This window comes from Mesoplodon densirostris, chromosome 9 (assembly GCF_025265405.1).
Source record: "Mesoplodon densirostris isolate mMesDen1 chromosome 9, mMesDen1 primary haplotype, whole genome shotgun sequence".
NCBI lineage: Eukaryota > Metazoa > Chordata > Mammalia > Artiodactyla > Ziphiidae > Mesoplodon > Mesoplodon densirostris.
Window position 1 is genome coordinate 51,452,378 of NC_082669.1, and position 22,102 is coordinate 51,474,479.

Consider the following 22,102-nt stretch of genomic DNA (forward strand, 5'->3'; position numbering starts at 1 on the left):
CTTGGAGGCTGGTTCACTCCCAGTGGTGATTCTGTTGGACAAGTCATGGCTAAGCCCTGGTACAGTGTTATCAGAGAGTAGACCGCTTCTGTCTACGGCAAGGACACAATTCTTCAGGAGCCGAATCACTCCGACTCAGTGTCCTAATGAAATGTGTTTTCTCCTACTGAATAGATAATGTAATGGAAAACCAATATTTGGCCAGTTTATACAAACATTTTAAATGAAAAAGAAACTGAGTGACATTTTGAGATACTTGAAAGTGGCTCTGAAATCACCTTGTGACCACATGTGACAGTCCTTAGTCTCAGTTCACGAGTTATAACATGTAAAGTCTTGTATTCCTCAAAGTTGGGCCAAGAAAAATAACTCTCAGATAACTGAACGGAAAGTGGTGGGATAAAGCAGAAGAGAGTTACATGAATTCAGCTCACCTAAATCTCCTAACTCGGCCTTATCCAAAATATCCCTCTCTAGGACTAACTGGACCAATTTTAAAATGGTTTAATTGTTCATATTACAATGAAAATGTTTGTCTTTGGCTGCTTCCTTAGTTTCTATCTCCAGACTTGTGATTCTAAATTCTGGCCAATTAGCAAATGACTGAGACAGACACTCACTCACTAGCTCCCATATGTCTGGGTGAGAAGCTTTAGCCTGTAGCAGTAATATGCATTTCTGTCCCTGCACCCAGGTCCCGCCCAGTCATTCGGAGCTGTCTCCTGTACTTACCTATATATATATATATATATATAGCTAACTAGGGATCCCATTGCTTCCTCACAGCCATGTGTCAAACACTAAGCTCATTATCTTTTCTCATAAACTTTCCCTTCTCCCTGTCTCCCTCAGTCTCCTAGGGAGAAAACTGCTGGCTTGGTTCCTTTCATGAGATAATGGTGTACTTTAAAACCAAATACTGTTCTTATTTGATCACCTTATAGTCTGTAGTGTTTTACGTAGCTTTACCCCTGCTCCAGGTATCAAGTTGTCCAGTAATATTGCTTGCTTGTTAAGCTCTAATGCTACAATGGAGGAGCAGGCTCATCAAAAAGTACTTTTTGAGTGCCTACTCAGGGTCTAGCATTGTTGGGTTTTTTTTTTTTCTCTGATGGGGGAGGGGTTTTTTTGTTTTGTTTTTTGTTTGGTGTGTGTGTGTGTGTGTGTGTGTGTGTGTCCCAGAGAGTGGGCAGGGTGGGTTTTCCTCCATCTGCTATGACTATCCATGTCTTTTTTCACCAGAAGGGAGTTTTCAGAAGCAGTATTCTTGAATTCCAAACAAGTACAATTTGTTACCAGAGCCTTTTATAATGAAGACTATTTTTCTTGTTAGACAGCTTCGTAAGGTGGTTTCCTACCCAAGTGTGAGGATAGTGTTGGTGTTTGGGGTTTTTCATGTGTGTTTCAAGCGTGTGGCCTTTACAATTAGTCATAATGTTGAGAGTGGGGACCAGGGAGCAAACCAGAGTGTCTTCCTGTTTCACACACAGATGAAGGGAACTTCTGTGACATTTATCTGCTTGTTTTCCTGTGCTCTCATTTTGGGTCTGTGTCGTTATGTTTCCATCTTCTGTGTTCCTAATTTCTGCTGAGGTCATGAACCTCGGTATGATTTCAAAAATATCACCCGAGTGGGCTGTCACCTGGCTCCTACATTAGCTTTCTGTCACCCACACTCAGTGTGAACTTGAGAGCTTCCTCTGAAGGTCAGTTTTCACTCATTGAAAACTCACTGGGTCAGAATCACTGTTCCTAGGGAGTGTTTTCCCAGAGGCATAGGGTTTTTACTTTTGAATCCTTGGGCAGGGCAGGGCAGGGTAAACGTGCTGAGTGGGCCTGTCATCTCAACCATTCTGCCATGGTGCCTGCAGCTGTGAGCTTTGCCTAGCTACCAGTGGAGCCCTATGACCTTAGGAACCCTACAAACTTTACAAAGCTTAAATATTTGTTTATATATGAGATCCTTAATAGGCTCTGAAGTGAAAGCAGTGTGGTGCACTGAAAAAAACAACTTGACCTGTAAGCCAGGGGTCTCCAGCCAGATAATTTATAACTAATAAAGTATATGACCTTGAGGTCACCTAGCCTGGGTGTATTTTTCCTCATCTGTAAAATGAGTTAGAGGAGATGATTTATACGATCCCTTTCAGTTGAGTATGACTCTTCTCTTTGGGCATCTCATTGGTAGAAAACACCAGGTTCTCAGACAGGAAGGCAGGAAAGCATGTTTGAGGAATGGCAGGCGGAGGAGTTTTGCTGAATCATAGGCTTCCCCGAAGGCAGTGTTGGCGAGCTGCTGAAAGGGCTGCCTTAAAGCTTGACTGTAGTGGTCCTGAACCCACCATAAGGAGTGTTACTTCACTCAGGAGTCAGAGGGGGCCATTGAAGGTTTTTGAGGAAGGGAGTAATAACCTCACAGCTGAATTAAGCAAAGGTATACAACATGAGGGTGCCTTTTATGGAGCGCCAGTAGGCTCGCCAATGGGCAAACCCCTAAGGGCCCCCAGGTAGGAATTTGTCATCCAAGTTCAAGAAAGAAGTTGGAGTTGGAGATGGAGATTTGAGAATGTTCCCAAGCAACACTGGAACCATGAGAACAACTGAGATCTTCTATGTAGAGAATGTAGGGAAAAGAGAGATGATGGCTTAGGAGGAAATCTTAAGGGCGACCAGAATAGGAATAGGCAGCAGGGGAAGTATTGTCAAGGAGACAGGAGGACATCCAAGAGAGCCACTTGATGGGGACTCACAGGAGATGACAGCATTTCCAGAGTGGGCATTAGTGCAAAGGGCTACAGAGGTCAAAGCCTGAGAAAAGGGGCTTGGAATCTGCCACCAGGATCTCTCTGTTAACCTTCAAGAGGGCCACTTCAGTGTAGGTGGGGGCAGGATCTTGATGACAGACAGCCCCAAAAAGAGTGGTGACAAAGTAGAGTGTGTGGCTGTAGAAGAAAGAAGAAACTAGGACAGTAAGTTGACAGGGGGTGTGTGGGGAGAGACGGCAATATCAAGTGAAGATTGACATTGTTGGCTGTGCACACACCTGAGGTCAGGGAGAGGAAGCCTTGGAGAATGAACGATTACAGATGCTGATGTTGGAATAATACTGGGCGCGGAGCAGGCTCCCACAAGCATGGGGAGAGCATAGGGAGGGCTAACCTTGCAAAGGATGAGGGAGAGCATGAAGGGTCATAGAGCTGGAGGCCAAGCAATGAGAATTTGAGTATGTCACATGTGTTGCCCTTTATTTTTGTAGTAATATCTGTGGTTGGGTTACTGATGGGAAACTAAACATGGAGACTTGAGAGCCAGCAAGGGCATGAAGGGGGCTAGGAGGAGTATCTGTGGATTTGGCTAGATGACCTTTTGGTGACTTGCCCCTGCCCCCAGCCCCCAGCTCATCATAGCCTGGGCACCTTCCATAAATTCTTCAGATGTAAACACTTGGCTTTATCTTAGCTTAGTACTTAAACTTAATGCCTAACAATGTGAGACTATAAAATGGAAAATATATTTGTGAGATTCCTTTTGTTTCCCCTCTTCCTGGTATACGCATTTAAGAGAATAATAATAAGTCTTGTCTCTTCAGGTAGTCTTGTAGGTTCATTGCAAGGCAATGAACCTGCAATCTCTTTGTTCATTCTTTAAGACAAAGGCAGGGTGGGGCTCCGTAACCCAGGAGCAACGCTTGCTCATCTACATGGTGGAGGCTGTGACTCCAGTTGTAACTCTCACCAGGCTTCTCTCAAAGAGCTTATCGTATCTCTGTGTGTCCTCATTTTCTCACAGTTGAGTTGAATTATTTCCAGAGAAAATGATAGCATGATTCTTAAGAGCCAACTGACTAGTGTTATTTTTCAAGTCTTGACTTGTCTGGTTACAGATCTAAACCTGTCCTTTTTTACTTGTGATCTTCTTACAAGTTATGTACAGTAATTTCAAGCATCTTAATTATCAGGGCAATAATTAGGAGGTTTCCCTGTTTTCAGGTTCAAGTCAGTGTCAGTTTCAATGCTTTCAGCTAACAAGTTTTCTGAAAAGAGAAAATATCCACAGTGCAGCCTGCTTTAACTGTTAAATAACCAGGACACTAAGTAATAGGCCACGTTCAATGGTAGACCTTAGACTAGATCTCAATTCAGATCTAGCTCTGGACAGTATCATCCTCCCCGTGGGTTCTTTTCTTATTTCAGTCACTAAATTTGAGTTGGATAGGATAGATTATTAGTTGGAAATCATTTGGTTGGAAGTAATAGAAGCCCTTCTCTAAATAGTTTAGCTTTAAAATTAAAAGAAAATAAAAGAATGTATGGATATCGGTGCATGTAACTTAGGTGGATTGACTTTAAGCAAGGCTGTATCCAGGGGCTTAAACAGTGTTGTCAGGATTCTGTTTCTGACTCTTCCCTCCCTGTTTGGCTCCATCATCACTGGGAGCCTCAACTCTGCATCTTTAGAACTTAAAATCCCAAAGAAGAGAGCCCCGCTTCCTTCCAGCTTCCATATTCCAAACTCAGGGAAGCCCATCCCTGAGCCAGTCACCATGCCCTGAGAAATGAAAGACTCTGGCCAGCCTAGGTCACACATCCACCTGGGATAAGGTGGTGAGGCATCTTAAGTGGTATCTCACCAGGATCAGAGGAGAAGGTGTCTCCCCGAAGGGAAACTAAAGAGGAGGAAGAAAGGGATGCTAAGTTAGCAAAACCCAAAGAGGTCTACTCTAAATACCATCGCACAAAACCTAAACAGTAAACACAAAGAGCTCTTCCAGTCTGTGGTTATTTTTGAAAGGCTCTCAAGGTTTATTATTTGTAGTTACTAATGTTAGTTGTGATTTTCCCTGGAGTGACATCTAGATGAAAGCAACGAAGGCTCCCCCAGGCTTTGACTCAGTGGAGAGCCGTAAAGTGACTTTGGGAGGAATGCACATAATTTTCAATGTTCCTTTAAAGTCATCTGTTTCTCTAGGGTCTGTACATCGACTTGAATTGGTTCCAATAAAAAGAGTTTGGTTCAGCAATCATCTGGTTTCAGTCAGGCCAGAAAGTAAACCATGAGAAAAGATTTGGGCACTCAGGTCCCAACTGAAAGTAGGAAGTACAGAGGTTTGTGAAGTTAATAGATGTAAAAAGGGTGATGCTGAGAGAGACTGAGGGAGAGGGAGGAAGGACACCCAAATGCATGTTGATGGACACACCCTGTCACAGCCCAGGTTCCTTCCTTTGTTCACAGCAGTGAGCTGCCTCACCTTTCCTGCCCTGCCTTCCCTACCACGCGCAGGCCTAAGTGGTTCCTGCACTACTCTGTCACTACAGAACTGTCTCAGAAGCTTGTTTAGTAAAATGCCATTTTCCCAATCTTCTCACCACCACACCTACAGGCTATATCTTAGTGCAAACCTCTGTGATAACACAAACAAGAAGAATGCTTAAATTAGACAACTGTCCAATTAAGGTGGTATTTCGCCACTATTTTTAAACCACAGTGATATGAGCATGCCTGGCCCCCTCCCCTCCCTGATGGATAGCCAGTCTGTACAGCACATCCAAAATCCCCTCTGTCATAGATCTTTCTATAAAGTGTTGTTGAAAATAGATCCAGTAAAGCCGACAGAGATGTAAGAGCTTTATTTAATTCATGGGAAGGCTTTTTAAAAATTATCGCATATATTTGAGGGAAACCTGTTCATCTCACTTAATATGACAGTGTCAGCATTACCAGCTAGCTCAGAGAAAATGTAAATCGTGATTGTTCCCTCTCTTCATGACTTAACAACAAAAATGTTTGTAGTTTCCAAGTGGCAGTTAGATACCATAACAAAGCCAAAGTTTAAAAAAATCATCAATCCTTGGTTTTCAAAATACGTAGAAAACTCAATGAAAGGTTATACGATTTGTGATAGTAATGCCCCCATTCTACTTGTACTCACTATTTAGTAGTTTGCCAGTGTTCATATTCTAAGAATGAATCTCTAAAGTCTTCCTTCTGGACTGGCAATGAGGCTTCAGTTGTATTTCTTCTGATCTTCCTGATGATATTCAAGTGGGCATTATTAATAAAATTTTATAGATGATAAAACAGAGGCCCAGAGGGGTTAAGGGTCTTGCCAAAGTCACACAGCAAGTAAAGGATGGTCCAGGGGCTCCTCCTTTGGTCCAGTGCTCACTCCAACCCTCCAGGGCTCTTTGGTCTGTGAAGCTCATCCTCTAGTGGTTCCCTGTGTGATTTGCCCTGTTTTCCTGTCATTCCTTCACTGCTGCCCTCAGGCAAACCAGACCCGCTTTTCCTTTGCCTTATGCAGTTGGGGTGCCGCAAATGAGACAGGAAGCAAGGATGTCTTTCTTGGTCATTGTTAGACTTCCTGATACCTCTGCTCCCATCTCCCTGGGTCAGTCTGGGCATGGTGAGTCTCCCTTTCTCATCCTGGATGGCAGGGCAGGCTGCCACATGGTGCGTTGGTTGTGAATTTTGGGCTTGTGTGGGAAGATTTAGGAAGCTATACAAACAAGGAACTAAGATCTCCAACATGCCTTCAATCCTGGCTTTGTTTCATATCTGAGAAATGTATTGGTGGTAAATGTGCTTTTATATTAAGGAGAAACCAACACACTAGAATTTTGTGGAAACTATTTCAATGCAATTCTAATGATGCTCAGAAACTGGGCTTGCTTTGAAGGAAAGAGAATGAGTGAGAACTAAACAAGGGTCCACTTGCCCAACTAGCAGCAAAGCCAATTTACTGACACCAGGTTGTGGTGAAGGAGAGTACAGCATTTATTGTAGAGCCAAGCAAGGAGGACGGGCAGTTCATGCTCAAAAGACCAGAACTCCACGATGGCTTTTAGTGAAAGGGTTTTAAAGGCAAGCTTAGTGGTGTGGCTTGCAGGGTGTCTGATCAACTCATACACAGTTCTCTGATTGGTTGATGGTAAGGTAACAAGGTGATGTTACAGGAATCTCAGTCATCAACTTTCTGGTTCCAACCCATCTACACGCTGGTGGTCGGCATGCAGTTAACTTCCTCCACTGGGTGGGGGTTTTAGTATCTGTAAAACAACTCAAGGATATGGCTTAGGATATTATCTATAACCCTTAAGGAGAAACTAAAGGTCTTTGACTTTGTTTTATGGCTCAGCTATTATTATTTTGTCTTGTTTGACTGTGTTCCTTTGTTCTTGTTGTTGTTTTTTCACTTCTCTGATTAAATTTGCTCTTTCAAACTCTGGGAAGGCCTAGGAGACTAAAGCTTTTATACGAACAAGAGGCAGGGGACATGGGGGGTGGGGCTGTCCCCAGGAAGTCCTCACAGGGTATTGCTTGGTTTCAGTGGGACTAGAAATTTAATTCCAAAATTTCTTGAGAGACTATAAGGGAATTAATTTATATTTTGATTAACTTTTTAAAAAATCTAGCCATCACCTGGCCTGTCCCATCCCAACCCCCACTACATTTATTCCCTAGGACCTGGGCCCTTGGTGGTGATATGTTTCGTGTTCTGTTGCTTTGATCAGCTTGCCTGGGCCCAATGGCAGGGACCCTGGAACCTGAAGGTGCTGACAAAGATGACCTGCTGCTGTTGAGTGAAATCTTCAACGCTTCTTCCCTGGAAGAGGGCGAGTTCAGCAAAGAGTGGGCTGCTGTGTTTGGAGACGGTCAGGTGAAGGAGCCAGCACCCACTGCGGCCCCAGGAGAGCCAGACCCCAAGCCCCAGACAGGCTCAGGATTCCTTCCTTCACAGCTTCTAGATCAAAATATGAAAGACTTACAGGCCTCACTGGAAGGTATGTACCACAGGGATTGAAATGGGTTTTTTGTTGGTTCATTTTTTGTTTTTTGAAATCCAGTGGCCTATTTTTCCTTATCTTTTTTTTTAATGTTTTCTGGGTTTTATCTTATAGCCAGTGTCCTTTTTTGTTGTTTTTGTTTTTAAATTTTCCTTTTATATTCAGTGACTCTTTAGCTCAAATTTCAGAATCACATTCCAGCTTTAAGATATATATTAGGGTTTAAAATCTATTTCTTCTCATAATTTTCTCCTCCTGTTAACATTTCCTATTAATCAAAGGCTAGAGGGGTGGTTCTCAGTCTTACTGTCTTACTTTGACTTTAGACTTTTTCATGGCACACTTGAGGGATCAGATTGCCTTCACGGTTGTGGCTTGTTGACTTCGCCATCTCTTCTTGGCCATCACCCTAGCTGAGTTCTCCCACACACTCATGAGGCAGCATTCTCCACGTTCCCATAGACATGGAGCTTTCTGGGTGCTTTTTTCCTCTCCATCCGGGCTTACCAGTACCCTGAGTATGCCCTCAGCTCAGCTGTTCCTGTTCTGCGTGAAACACATGGCCCAACAGTCCCCAGAAGCCCTACCACAGCAGAAGTAGAGTTTTCACACTGCTCAAAGGTGATCGGCAGCATTGGTAAGGGCTTAAGGTACTCCGAGGCTCACCAGCAGCCCACATGCTGGTTAAGAATTGCTGATGTGGGGAGCACATTGATTTCGAGTGCAAAAACTAACACTCAGGATGAAATTTAAATTTTGAAGTTTGAGTTTCTAAACAAACAAACCTTGAGAAGGAAACCATTTTAATATTTCAACACTTTTCCCCCTCCTTTCATGCTTTAATTGTAAGACAGGAATCACTGTTAAGAAATTCTCAAATTGTTTTGGTTTTTCCATGAATTTAGGCTATCTCCTTAATAAACAACGTGTTTATCTGGCACTTAAAGCTGAGAACAAGTGGCAGAGCTGGAATGATTAAGTAATTATGGGCTATTAAATTAAAAAAAAAAACACCTCATGTCTTTGGAGATGAGATCATGGACATGACAAGAGTTGGTAGGCAAGACCAAAAGAAAAGTCTTCACTCTTTTTTATGAAATACATGATTCCTTTCATCTTCCTTTTTGAGTCCTATTTTGTAGCCATCTCATTTATTCTCAGTAATGGAGTTAGAGATAGGAGGGATAACTGCAATCCAAAACTACATCTCTGCCCCGAGTTTCACCCCTGGGTTTCACCACCTCTTTTGCTGGGACCTCAGATGAGCAAGGCTGACAAAGGCTGGGTTTCACCACCACCCACCTGTGGCAGAGGCACTAACAAGGCGTGGGAGAGTCGGGAGAGGCAGGGGCCGGAGCGGGATCCACAGCCCAGAGCTGGGGGCTGCTGGAGACTCTCCAGCTGTGCTGGAGGATGAATCCCCCCGGCGCCCCCAGCTTTGGAGACACCAGGGCCCCTGCTGCTGCCCAGGAGCAGTGGTGGCAGTGCTCCTCCCTCGCTGGTGTGGCCAAGTGTCACTTTATTGTGAGCACCCCAGGCTGACACTGAGAAGTCAGAGCCACACGCCCTCTTCCTGAGCAGGTAGAGCAAGAAGATCTCAGCTCAGGCCCAGGGCGCTGTCCCCAGAACTCCGCCTGAGAGCTAGGACAAGTGTGGTGGCCGTGGGCTTTGCACTTCAGCCTTGCTCCATGGCCAGGAGAAATGCACACGACCACACTTGGGTCTAAGGAGGGAGTGATCTGACGGCAAGAGAGATGCAAGCTCGTGCTATGGAAAGAGAAAGAGGTACTTCAAAGGGAGGCCATTTATTTCTCAGGCAAACAGAGTCTCAGTGGAGGTTACCACCCCAGTAGCACTTCAGCAAGTTTCTCATTTGTCCAACAAATATTTACTGAGTCCTCTGGGCGCCAGGCACTGGTGATTCACCTGAGAACAAAACAGACAAGGCTTCTGCCTTCCTGGAACTCACATTCTAATGAAGAGGAGATAATGAACAGTAAACATAATAAAATTACACTGTAGCTTAGAAAGTGACCAACGATATGGAGAAAAGGAAGAAGTAGAGCCAGAGATAGTGTTGGGGGAACAACAGGGTAGATCAGGTATGGTCGAGGGTCTGCAGGAGAAGCACCGGGGTTGGAGTGAGAGAGAGAGGCACTTGGAGAGGAGACGGGTAGGGCCACATAGGGCCTCATAGCCTTTGGAAGAACTCGGAACCATCACAGCATCTTGGACCAAGGATGGACATGATCTGATTTACCATAAAGGGACCATTCTGGCTGCCAGAAGTTTCCTTTCCTCTGCTGGGTTTGTACTAAGATCAATGTTAAAGGAGTTACTTTGTAACCTCTGAGTTATCCTGTTTCCTTTGCATGCCAACAGCCATAAATTGAATGGCTGTGGAGCTCAAAATGACAGAAAGAAAAGTGAACTTCAGTGTTTTAAAGAGGCAGCCCATTCAGCTTCTATACACCTACAGGTTACCAGCAGGCACCCCCAACAGTTCTGCCCCAGTGCTGCCCTCTGATTCAGGAAACCTTCAAAACACATGTACAGATAAAGAGTGGGCTCCCTGCTTTGATGATTGATCATGTAATCCAGTTCTAACCATATTCTGTGCTTTTGTCAGGACTCCCTCCAACCTCCTAAAAAAAGAGCAAAAGGTGGATGTTGGCTCTAGCTTTTTTTCCATTGCATCCATGGTCTAGAAAATCCATCTATACACAGGAATTGCAAAAGAATCTAAATAATTATTAAACTTTTGGCACCTCATATTGAAACTACTTCCCCTGATTATCCAGATCATCTCAAAAACTAAATCAAATAAACCACTGAAATAAGTAAGTAGTCAAACTAAACGTGGAGTAGAAAGGCTCATTGGCATATTGGCTCAGCGAGGCAAATGGTGGTAGGGAGTTTAGAGCCCGGGTTTTATTCTGTAAACTCCCTTCCCTGCACTCACTTTGCAGCAATTGGTCAGGCTACTCATTCTCTGGGCCTTTGCCTTCTCATCTGTAATGCGAGGTATTAGACTCACTAATCTATCAGGAGAGACCCAAGTCATCTGAAGGAGCTTTCTGCTTTTCCACAAATGTCATCTTCTTATCCCTGGGTTAACCCCTACTTCAGAGATGCTGAAGTCTAAAACTGTTTGCTTCTGTGACTTTGCCCTTTATCGTGGTAAAATAATAAGAACCAGCACTCCCTATGGCATGCGCTGTGGGCCAAGCACTCCCATGTGCTTTACGTGTGTTAACTTACTTCATCCTCACCATGCCCTTCCCAGGCAGGTACTGGCATCATCTCCAACTTATAGCCTGGGAAACTGAGGAACAGGGCAGTAAGTAATTTGCCCGAGATCATACCTCTGGTAGGAGGCAGGCCGGACTGTGGGCCTGAACCGCCAGACTCCGGAATCCATGCCTTTCCCCATTCTGTTCTGTTGCCTCCAAGTACCATGTCTCTGAGGACAAACGCGATTCCCGGACGGGCTCCCTCAGGCCTTGCCTTGGGTGCTTCTGGAGGAGCAGGACTTGTAAAGACTGTTATCCTGGCTCTGGGCATCCTGGGTGTGCACAGGGATGGGGGTCGGGGGGGGGAACCATGCAGTCGTGGAGGAGGCATGTGGGTGTGGGAAGGCAGGGTTGTGTCAACCACAAAAGTTGGGTGACATTCCAGAATAGAATATATGAAATCGAGATTGTCTACAAAAATCTTCGCCTGTGCTAGCCATCGCCCCCTCATTCACTGTAGTGCTGTCTAGCTCAGTCTCCCCACTGCCTTTGTAGCTCTTTGTAAGGTCCAGGCAGAGCTGTATCCTCAGGGGCAGCGTTCAGAGGACAGAGGTGGGTGGCTCCAGGCCACAGCCGCAGATACCTCAGCGCCTTTCCGCACTCCAACCCCCACCCTACCCCTCCCTACCCCTCCCTCCTCCACCTCTTCAGTCTTCTCGCCTCCTCATCTCTCTGTTCTCCTCCGCCTTCCTCTCCTCTCTGGCCTTTGTCCTCACTCTTCTCCTTTGCTCTGGGGAAGTAGAAAGGAAGGGGGATTTAGTAAGAGAACAGTGACATCTTCCTTCCCCCACCTACTTCAACCTCTAGGAGAGCAAAACAAGGAACTTCCATTTAGGATCAAGTTGTGCTTAAAATTTTTAAGGAGTCAATTTTAGCTAGACTTTCTAAGGGTTTCTGAAGTTGCCAGCATGATGGGGCTGGGGTTTTCTGTGTCATACAGTGATGAGAAAATTGTACCTTCCTGAGGCCTCTTAAAGTGAGTAGGAAGAGGGCCAGCCAGAGGGGGGCTGCCTGAGGTAGAGACCCGGCAAGGCTGATAGGCCTCATTAAACATTCTTCTTAATTCCCCACCAACATCCAAAATTTAATTTAGAAACAGACGCTGATACTGAAAAGATAACCATCTCCTCAAAATAAGTGCACCAGGACATCTTTTAATTTAGGATTCTGCAAACCAAAGTTAGGAGTCTTGTTCCAGATTCTCACAAACATACAGCCCTTTGTTCCTTCTGGATATTCTTTTGTTTTTACCTAATTCCGAGGTGCTATTGCCATCTGGGTGGGTTTCCATTTAAAGCCAATGTAATGGAAAGCTCAGCGTGATCATTCTCTTAGATTTACCTTTCCTCAACCAGAGCTCTCCTCTTGCTGTTTCTGGCTTAGCCTTGCTCCAAGCTAACATATTTCCAGAACTCAAATGGAATAATGTGAAAGAAAAGGCTGCGGGCTGCATTTAAAGATAACCTGAACACAGAGCGTGAGCCACTGGCGTTGTTTGTTCCATCAAAGAAGCAGCACTTTCTAAGCCTGCTGGGCACATCCCCAGGTCTTGGGTATCTGTAGAATTTAAGTGCCTCCGTTAGTCCACAGAAGGAACCTTGGTGACCATCTACTCTACCCTCACTTTATAGATGAGGAAATCAAGGGACCCCAGAAAGGTCTCTTGACTTGCCAAGCGTTGTGGTTTTATCCACCATTCACATAAGGTCTAAACTCCTCAGCTTGGCTTACAGAGTCCTTTAAGGCCTGCCCCGTTCTCGTCACTGCCCATACCCCCCACGCCTTTACTTAGCATGACTCAATGACCTTGTTCAGCTGGAGAACCATGTATTTATTATGTCTGTAAGCTGGACTCCAGGGAGTCTGACCCTACCCTCCTCTCAGAGCACTCCACCCACCTGCATGCTTATGATGCTTGTTCTGCTTGGCTAACTTCTCATCCTTCAGGTTCTCCTGTTCAGTGTCATTTCATCCAGGGACTCCCCCAGCAGTCAGTGTTAGGTGTTTCTGCTCTCCATTCCCTTTACACCCAGTACTTAATCATTCCTCTTATTTCACCTCATTATAAAATTGATTCAATATTTTGTCTGCTTTAGATTGTCATGGGCAGGGCCCATGTGTGTGTTGCTTACCATCATATTTCCCGATCATAGCTCAGTGCCTAGAAAAGATGTTCGACAGAGACATCTGGATGGATGGGTAGATGGATGGATGGATGGCAGGCAAGAAGGAAGGGAGAGATCAACTGACATTGAATCACTAATAGGAAAGAAAACAGTCCTAAGACAATCTCGGGGGTTGGTTCTCATGTCTGCTGACTTATACAGAAATTGAGATTCAACTTAGATTTACTGAGGGCCTCCTCTTTACAGCCTCTGTGTTCCCTCGTTTCACCACCAAGATCCCATTTTATCCATACAACAACCTAATGAGGCAGGAATTTTTATCCACCCTTTGCAGGTATGGAAACTGGGGCTCAGAGAAGGTGTGGACAGCAGGCTGGTGCTTGGCCACCAAGACCGTGGTCTTCCCACTTTCCCCTTCATGGCCAACCCCACCCCAGAGCGCCCTGGGCTGTGCTCATCAACCCAGCCTGGGCTTTTGCTTTCCCAGTTAGTGAAATATTACATTCATGGTGAAGTGCTGCTCTGGGTGGTATTATTTTGGCTTTGCTTGCTGCTCTAGCTGGCCGGTGTTATTTCTGGCTGATTTATATTTTCCCTTATGTAAGTAAAAGGGGCCAGGATTGCTCCAATAAAATTTTATATGTGTTTCCTGCAAACGGGTAGCACAGTTGACATATCATAGGAACCGACAGCTAGGCTGGTCATCTTGCTCACAGAGCTCTCAGCTTCTCCTGCCTCTACCCTTCACCACCCATCTCCTGACACAATTTCTCTGATGTGGGGAGACATCTTTCCAGCCACACCTTCCTGTTAAAAACGCCTCAGCCAACTAATTAGTACCAACTAGACAACAGTTGATGGCAATTACAGGAATATTCGCAACAGTAAGTTCTCGTTAAATAGCATTTTTTTTCCTGATAGAAGCCAAGACATTTGAAGTCTGGCTTGGCGTTCCATCCATAATTACCCTAGTTGCACCCCTCGCCTAAATAATTCCCAAAGTGTTATGAGTGAGGGTGAAACTGCAGCTCAGTTTACTATTTGCTTAAAATATATGTATATAGCTGGTGTCACAACTGTACCATTTTCTCCCCTCATGTGCATATAGTTGGATGGTTAGACTTATGCTTAATAGCTGTTCTGAGGAGAGATTGTGATTTGGCAAACTGGCTGCTGTTTCTGCTTCACATTATGGGACAAGGGAATAGTGATGGGAAACTTTGAGGTATACTTTCCGCATCATCTTAGTCCCCAAAGGGGGATGTCTTTATGCTCATCCTTCACCACGTCCTCTGCTGCAGAGAAGCCCCCAAACCCATAGATTCCACATGTCACACTCCACATATCACTTCCACATGTTCATGAGTGTTTAGATGAGCAATATTCAAAAATCCATAGTTACAAAGGAATCCAATTAGAAGACATTGTCTTTATAAAGGAGTCTGCCATTATAATCCTTTAAATTATAGGCTTAAAAATACAACTTGTATTTCTGGTACTTTAAAAATATGACTTGATATACAGTCATTTTATTTGTTTATAGCCATTTGGGAACATGCCCATCACATAAAGTGAGGGGAGCTCCATTTTGGTATGTGGCTTTATTTCTGCCTCCTGTAGGAAAGTGTTCCACTTTATACTCTGAAAAACACAATGGTTGAACCACCTCTTTTCCAGCATTCTCTGCCGCCATTTTAAAAGGAAATGTTGTGCATATTTTTGAAATGGGAAGAATTTTGTCATGTTCCCACTGTTTCAAATAGCATTCAGAGATCCGGGAGTGGTGGACTTCCATACCCCTCACCTGCCTTTTCTCTGCATCTGTTCAGGATCTTTCTGGAAGTGTGGGCCTCCCTGAACTCAGAGAGCTTGACAAGGTCAAGGAGCTTAAAGCTCCAGGACCTGGGAGGTGGAGTCCTGAAAGCAGACCTCTCTGTTTCCAAGGAGGGCCTCTCTCCTTGTCCCGGCTCTGGCTTCAACCAAGATGACCCCGATCCTGACAGAGATGGTGACCGTGGCAGCTCCTTGGGGACCATCTGTGGCAGGGCCTTTCACATTACACCGCCTGACAGCTGCCAAGGGTTTGTGCTTCCCTGGGCTCCACCCCCAGCAATTCTGACTCAGTGGGTGATGCCCCTGCCAGTGGCACGGGCACCATACTTTGAGAACCACTGCCCTAAGAGATGGAGGCCAGGCTGCAGGCGTTGACGAAAAGTTACACAGGCTCTGCAGAGCATAGGTGGGTCTTGACATTTGGTGTCCAGAAGAGGATTGTAGGGAAAAAGGTAAAATTGACCCAGTTAGATGCTACCTCTTTGAGCTTTATTTGGCACACGATGAAACTGCAATTTTAACTTTCTACACTTACCACTGTTTATGTGATTTGGGTTTAGAAGGAAAATGCCCATGGGCCAATTTTCTAGGAAACAGGGAGGTTATGTTACTCCTGGATTATACCAAATACTGATCACTTTTAAAAACTGCTTTATTGAACTATAATTTACATACCATGAAATTCACCCATTGTAAGAGAACAGTTCAAGGATTTCTGGTAAATTTATATTGTGCAGCCATCACCACAGTCTAGTGTTAGAACATTTCCATCTTCCCAAAAAGTTCCTTTAAAATCTGGTGCTTTTTGTTGTTTGTGAATTATGTTAACGACATGTTCAAGTACCTTTCCAATGGATAACAATACTTTTTAAACCCTCTGTGTTTTCATTATTTTAGACCCAATAAATAGGTCACAGGCCACCTGTTTCACTTGTCATTGGTTAGTCTTCATAGAGACGTTTGTGTTTACTTGCCTAAAATGAAATAATCAACCAGTGAATATTATAGCATCTACTGTGCCAAGCATTGCTTTGCCATCTCTTAAAATAAAGCTTCATAAGTGTACTTCTCATGATTTAAAAGAGTTCTTCAACAGTTTATCTTAATTTCAATACCCATCGTGTGCCAGGTAGTGCACTAAAGGATGTAAAGATGAATAATACATGGTCCCTGCCTTCAAGGGGCTCAGAACTCTAGGAGATGAAACAAAAGCACAAGCTAATCAATATAGTATGATTCTATAATTAGGTCCCTTATCACAAATCTTAGAATGGTAGGGTAAACAAACAGCATTACCTCTTATCATTTTTGTGGCATATACTGAGTGGCTTGCTTGCTCCAGAAATTGGTTTCACTGCCCCAGCTGAACTCTGCCATCTAAACGTGATGTCTCATGGGGGCCTTATCAGAGACAAAACCTTTTCTGTAGAAAACACTGCGACCAGAGCATCCCAGTGAAAGGATACAGTTTTAACCATTTGGACCCAACAGTGGTGCCTCATCTGATGATCTACATTTCACAGTGAGAATCAACAATAGACTTAACCCACACACACCTACCTGTACCACATTAGGTGTTACTGAGCACATTGAAGAAACAGTTCCCTGTCTCATTGAGAAGACAGGACTTACACATGAAGAATCAAAGCAGACGTGCAAAGAAGTATATGGTAAAGTTCTAAATTAAATGAGTCATGCTGAAACATCCAGCACAGACAGTAAATACTGGGGGGAAACAAGGCTTGCTTCCCCCAAAGCAGGACTGCTGAATGCCTCTTAATCATTAGGGGCAGGCAGAGCACAGGGGGGCCTTTCAGAACAGTGGGTTAGACAAGATCAATGTCATTTGTAAGGGTATGACATCAAGTTAAGGGGATGTTCTTTCCCCTCATATATTTGGACTGGACTGCCATTTATTTCTCTGTATTAACTAAACTTCCCAATTTAAATTAGCTGTATGGAAAATAAATGAACTGGATCATATTGGAAGTAGAGAAGACTAGCCATTCCCTAGTTCTGTTGCTACATTTAATGGTGTTCAGTTTTTTAAGCTTTCCCCATTTGTGACAGGAGAACAAAGCACTTGATTTCCTTGCAACACTATTGATAATCTTTGGTGTGACCATGAAATGATGTCACTTGGTAAGAAAAATGGGTATAAAACTGAAAGCAAAAATGCTTTAACCTTAGCAATTTCTCATTTGCTTTTCAAAATGCAGTCTCTTCCCTAGTTTCCCACACTTTTAAGGTGGGCATGATTATACATATCCACTCTCCCCTAAAACATATTCCGGGTATGAGGAACATGGGAGAAGGGTCTTTGCACACCACCCTCCTCTCTCTCTTTGAAGGCTATCGGAGTTGAGAGCCATGTGTGTGCCCCAGGAACTGATGGGGCAGTGTAACTGCCTTCCCTAGATCTAACAACCTCTGGTTTTGAACATTAGGCTGGTCAGAGAGCAATGTCAATCCTACTTCTCCTCCACGGCCAGCACCAAAGGCAAGCAGTCCAAATGGCAGTAGCCCTGCAGTGAAAGGTAATACAGTGTTCTGTCGCCCTTAAATGACAGTTGCCTTCATGTTCACTGGCCTAACACCCTTTTCTTTATTTCTTTACTAATTTCCATGTGAGCACCTTGGGTTCAAAGGAGGGGCTGCATGGGTGGAGAGTTCAGCATGATCCGAGGAACTAACATTCTAACTTTTTTCCCGGCTTAATGTCCTAATTTGTAACTCCCTCTATCAAATCTAATGAGGAAGACTCAAACATCTGTCTCCATGTGACCGGGTGCTCCCCAAGATTGGGTGACAACAGTAAGGGAGAAAAGGCCACTGAGGTTGGCCATATACCATTGCTTCCACCAGACAAGGCATTTAGTTAGTGCTTTTCATGAAGAGCCAGGTGTCTTAGTTGTCAAAAGAGGGCCTTTCGAGCTTGTGAAATCTGTCCTTCTGAGACAAAACATCTGCCTGAGGAAGATCTCATCTGTATTTGCAGCTCTCTCTCTTTCTTTGGTCATCACCCACTTTCCCTGTGTTGACCACAGGAAGTTAAAGGAAGTGTCGATTTTATTATCATCAGAAAGCATTCCCTTGATGTTTTTTAGGTGTTGTGCAAATAGTTGCTCCTGGTTTTCCCTCCCACAGTGGAGGTCTGGGGAATGTGAGGACCCCCAAGCCCCTGAGGTATAGTTACCTGGCTCTTCACAGCAGGGCCGCACCCACCATCGGAAGGTGCTGGGAAGGGGAGGTGAGCGTGGAGGGTGTTTTCACCGGCGCTGTCTCTAAGATATCTTGATATTCTCTATCAAGAACACACTAATCATGGGCCTCCCTGGTGGCGCAAGTGGTTGAGAGTCCGCCTGCCGATGCAGGGGATACGGGTTCGTGCCCCGGTCTGGGAGGATCCCATATGCCGCGGAGCGGCTGGGCCCGTGAGCCATGGCCGCTGAGCCTGCGCGTCCGGAGCCTGTGCTCCGCAACGGGGGAGGCCACAACAGTGAGAGGCCCGCGTACTGCAAAAAAAAAAAAAAAGAACACACTAATCTTCCTAAGTCAATCAAGCCCCATACAGTTTCCTTGTGTGACCTCCTACATGACTAAAGAAAGAGAAATTACTCCCTTTTTTATTTTTATTTTATTTTATTTTATTTTTGCGGTATGCGGGCCTCTCACTGTTGTGGCCTCCCCCGTTGCGGAGCACAGGCTCCGGACGCGCAGGCTCCGGACGCGCAGGCTCAGCGGCCATGGCTCACGGGCCCAGCCGCTCCGCGGCATATGGGATCCTCCCAGACCGGGGCACGAACCCGTATCCCCTGCATCGGCAGGCGGACTCTCAACCACTTGCGCCACCAGGGAGGCCCCTACTCCCTTTTTTAAAAAAAAAAAAAAAGATGTCTCCCCAGCTCCCACCAAGCTGTATTGGGATCTCTGAAGTCTCAGTTTATCATATCAAAATAAACCAAGTGTTTTGGGGGCTAACTGCACACAATGAAATTAATGTTACATAGTAACGTGCACACTTACTAACTAGTCTTGCTTGCAATAGCTTATCTCTGTAATAGATGCATTGTTATCTCATTATAAAATAATATATCCCCAAGAGACTTCGAAAAACAAAGGGAGGAGAATCAGAAGTATAAAGTGATCAGTATACTGTCTTAATGTTTAAGTGCTTTTTAGTGAAAAGATCAAAAGCCCTGTGTATGTTGGTATAATCCCATCAATATTCTCTATCACTCTCATATAACTTGGTAGCAACTTGTGCTACCAATATTTTTTGAGACTCTTTTCAACCAGATGGCAAGCACATTCCTAGCTGCTCTCAGCTAGAAGGAGAACCTGTCGGAGAGACATTTACTTCATGCTTTTGATACTGCCACCCGTTGGAGAAAGAAAAACAAAGCATGGGTCATCCAAGCCAATGAACTTAGATTCTTGTGTGGAATGATTTATATAGAGAGGGGCCCCCAACTTATTTGTAAATCACTTGCATCAGGCGCTCTTTTGAAAATGTTCTCCTCATCTGGAAAATAATTAGGCTCTGTAATCGTGGCACTCAAGAAGTTAGGGCAGGTGGTTCGGTGAAAGGACAGCTGAAGGCTGTTCCACTGAGGCTGGAGTGTAAGGGGTATGGGGGCAATTTAGAGCCCAGTGGGGAAGGGGAGGCCTGTCACAGGCCCCCTTCCTCTGATGGGAGAGGGTTAAAGAAGGCAGTGACGTTGAGAGAAGAGGGGCAGTCAGGCCTAGGCGCCATCCCCCACTTCCCCCTTCTGGACCTGTTGCTTTGAAGGCTGAAAAGAGTAACCACGGTGTTTCTCTTAACCCAGCAGATTTGAAAAGATTCCTCCAGGAAGCACCTTGCTTCTTGAGACATTCAGTCTGATTTCTGAAATGACTGATATTTCCTGGTGGTGGTGAAGCATGGGGCCTGGGGTTTCAGGCAGCTCTGCGGGTTGTGACCATCGCTGGGTGGAGGTGCAGGTGTGGGTTAACACAAAGGATCACTGTGCATTGAACTGTATAAAGACCGTGGTTTAAAAATGTTACTCAGCCAACCTGCCAACAGGGGGGCATGGAATACCCTAACAAGGCTTAGCAACAAAGAGCAATGGGGTTTGTCGGATTGAGCGTCCTCCCTCCTCAAGGTGCACCTGGACCCACCTGCCTGCAGCCTGGCAGAGGTGGGAGTTAGGAAGGTAGGTGTGCTTATGTTTGCTCTTCTCTCCCCAGAGCCTGCCAAGCCCTCCTCGGACCTGACTGCCTGGTTCAGCCTTTTCGCCGATCTCGACCCATTATCAAATCCTGATGCTGTTGGGAAAACCGACAAAGAACATGAATTGCTGAATGCATGAGTCTGCAGCCTCCAGGAAGGAGCCCACAGGCGGCTCCAAATCAGCACACCCGGGGGCTTGCAGATGTAGGAAGTGATCAGTATGCTGTTTTAATATTTACATGCCATTTTAATAAAATGAAAGGGTCAAAGGCCCTGTTTATATTGGTATAATTATTTACTTTTATTTGGTCTAAAGGGTTCCCGTGTGTTCTCTATGTGGACCTGACGATACAGGGTGGTCTAGGAGCAGTTTCCAGGCCCACCGTTTTCCTGCCCACAACTGCATCGTGGCTGCCGATGTGTCACTGGGCTGCTACAAGGTCCAAGTTCAAATCATAAACCTACGTTTTGTTAGGTTTAAATAAGGTGGTCTACAGCCTCAGAGGCAGCGGGAGGCTAGGGAGTCTTAAATGCCTCCTCTTGTACCCCCTTGGCCGTGTCCCCCCCATAGAGGGGGGCTGTAGGGAGAAACCCTCTTCCTGCCGAGCCACCTTCCGGAGAGCTCTGGGTGAAGCTCCCGCTGACCGATGACTCTGTCCCACGGCCCCTGCCTGCTGTGCGGTGGGTTCTCTCACGGGCAGTGAGCTTGTCGGGGCTGCACAAATCCCTCTGCGGAAAGCAGCCACATCTGCGGATCCCAGCTCTCCTTTAGTCCTCTCCATGGCTGGAATTCAAAAGCATGTACTTCTGGAGCCCCTTGTGATATTAACTGTTTTGTTTTTTTTAATTAAACGGAAAAGATATTTGACATGCAAAGTCAAGTTAATAAATGAGTCTGTCGTGTGGACTCAGTGGGGAGGTGCTGTGGGAGTAGATGCTGGAGAGGGACGGGGGAGAAGGGCGGGTCCCACCTGCATGAAGCTGCGGATGTGACCCACGCATCCCCCAGGACCGGCCGTGGGGGAGGGGCGGGGACTCCTGCCAGCGCGGGCAGGGGTGAGGGCGGCAGTTCTGCGTGCGGGCACATAAGCGACTCAGATAATCCACCTTTGTCAGAGACCCCAGGGCTGGTGCCTCTCCTTCCCGCCCGTGTCACCGGTGATGGGCTGATAGGCCACACATGTCCGCAGAAGCCCGTGTTCCACGCCTTTCACTGAGTCGGGGCGGAGTCTATGACGGACTAGCCAGGCCTTGGTTCTACGAGCTCAGCTGGGCCGAGAGGTGTTTGCCGCGCTCCTGCAGCCTCAGTCCCCAGCCCCTAAAGGGTCTCCTGGGGCCACTTCTGCACGTGCACAGAGACGCTGGGCCTGCCGAGCTCAGGGGAGGCCCAGCCTGGCGCCCGGCCTGCGGAAGGCGCTCCTTCCTCTGCGCGGGAGGAGACACAGGTAAGATGGCGCCGGGGAGTCGGCGGTGCGTAGGTGGCTTGTTCAGCTCAGCTCACTTCCGGGCCGGAGCAGCACGGCCCTCCACAGGGGTCTTTTTCGTTAGAATCTCATTTAGCGGATTCCTCAGCCTGGCATTCGTGGTCTTAGAGGAGATCAGTGTACAGCCCCGGGGCCCCAGTTCACTACCCTGCCCCCGCACCACAGGAGGGCTTGCTGTGCCCCTAAGCCTCCGTCTCATCTCTCGGCCTGTACGTTTGCTGCGCACTCCACCCTGGATGGCCCGGCTCCGTGCCCTCAGCCACCTTCGCGATGTTACTCAGGAGCTTTCTCAGACCCCATCTCCCCCACAGGGACCTCTCAAAGTGGAGCCCGCAGTTTTCCGTTGGAGAACTGCTTCTCAGCTCCC

General features: G+C 45.9%; 1 protein-coding gene across 2 annotated transcripts in view; it reads left to right on the forward strand.

Moving 5' to 3' along the window:
- The window catches only part of ICA1 (islet cell autoantigen 1), a 153,321-nt gene extending 132,810 nt beyond the window's left edge, over positions 1-20,511 (forward strand). Inside the window, exons 12-14 of one of the 2 annotated variants that reach the window (XM_060108014.1) lie at positions 7,512-7,781; positions 17,484-17,573; positions 20,269-20,511. In XM_060108014.1, coding sequence (XP_059963997.1) covers positions 7,512-7,781; positions 17,484-17,573; positions 20,269-20,390 — 482 coding nt within the window. In that variant the 3' untranslated portion in view covers positions 20,391-20,511. The remainder of the gene's footprint in view (positions 1-7,511; positions 7,782-17,483; positions 17,574-20,268) is intronic. The other variant, XM_060108015.1, reaches the window with a different exon arrangement.
- Positions 20,512-22,102: the final 1,591 nt, after the last annotated feature.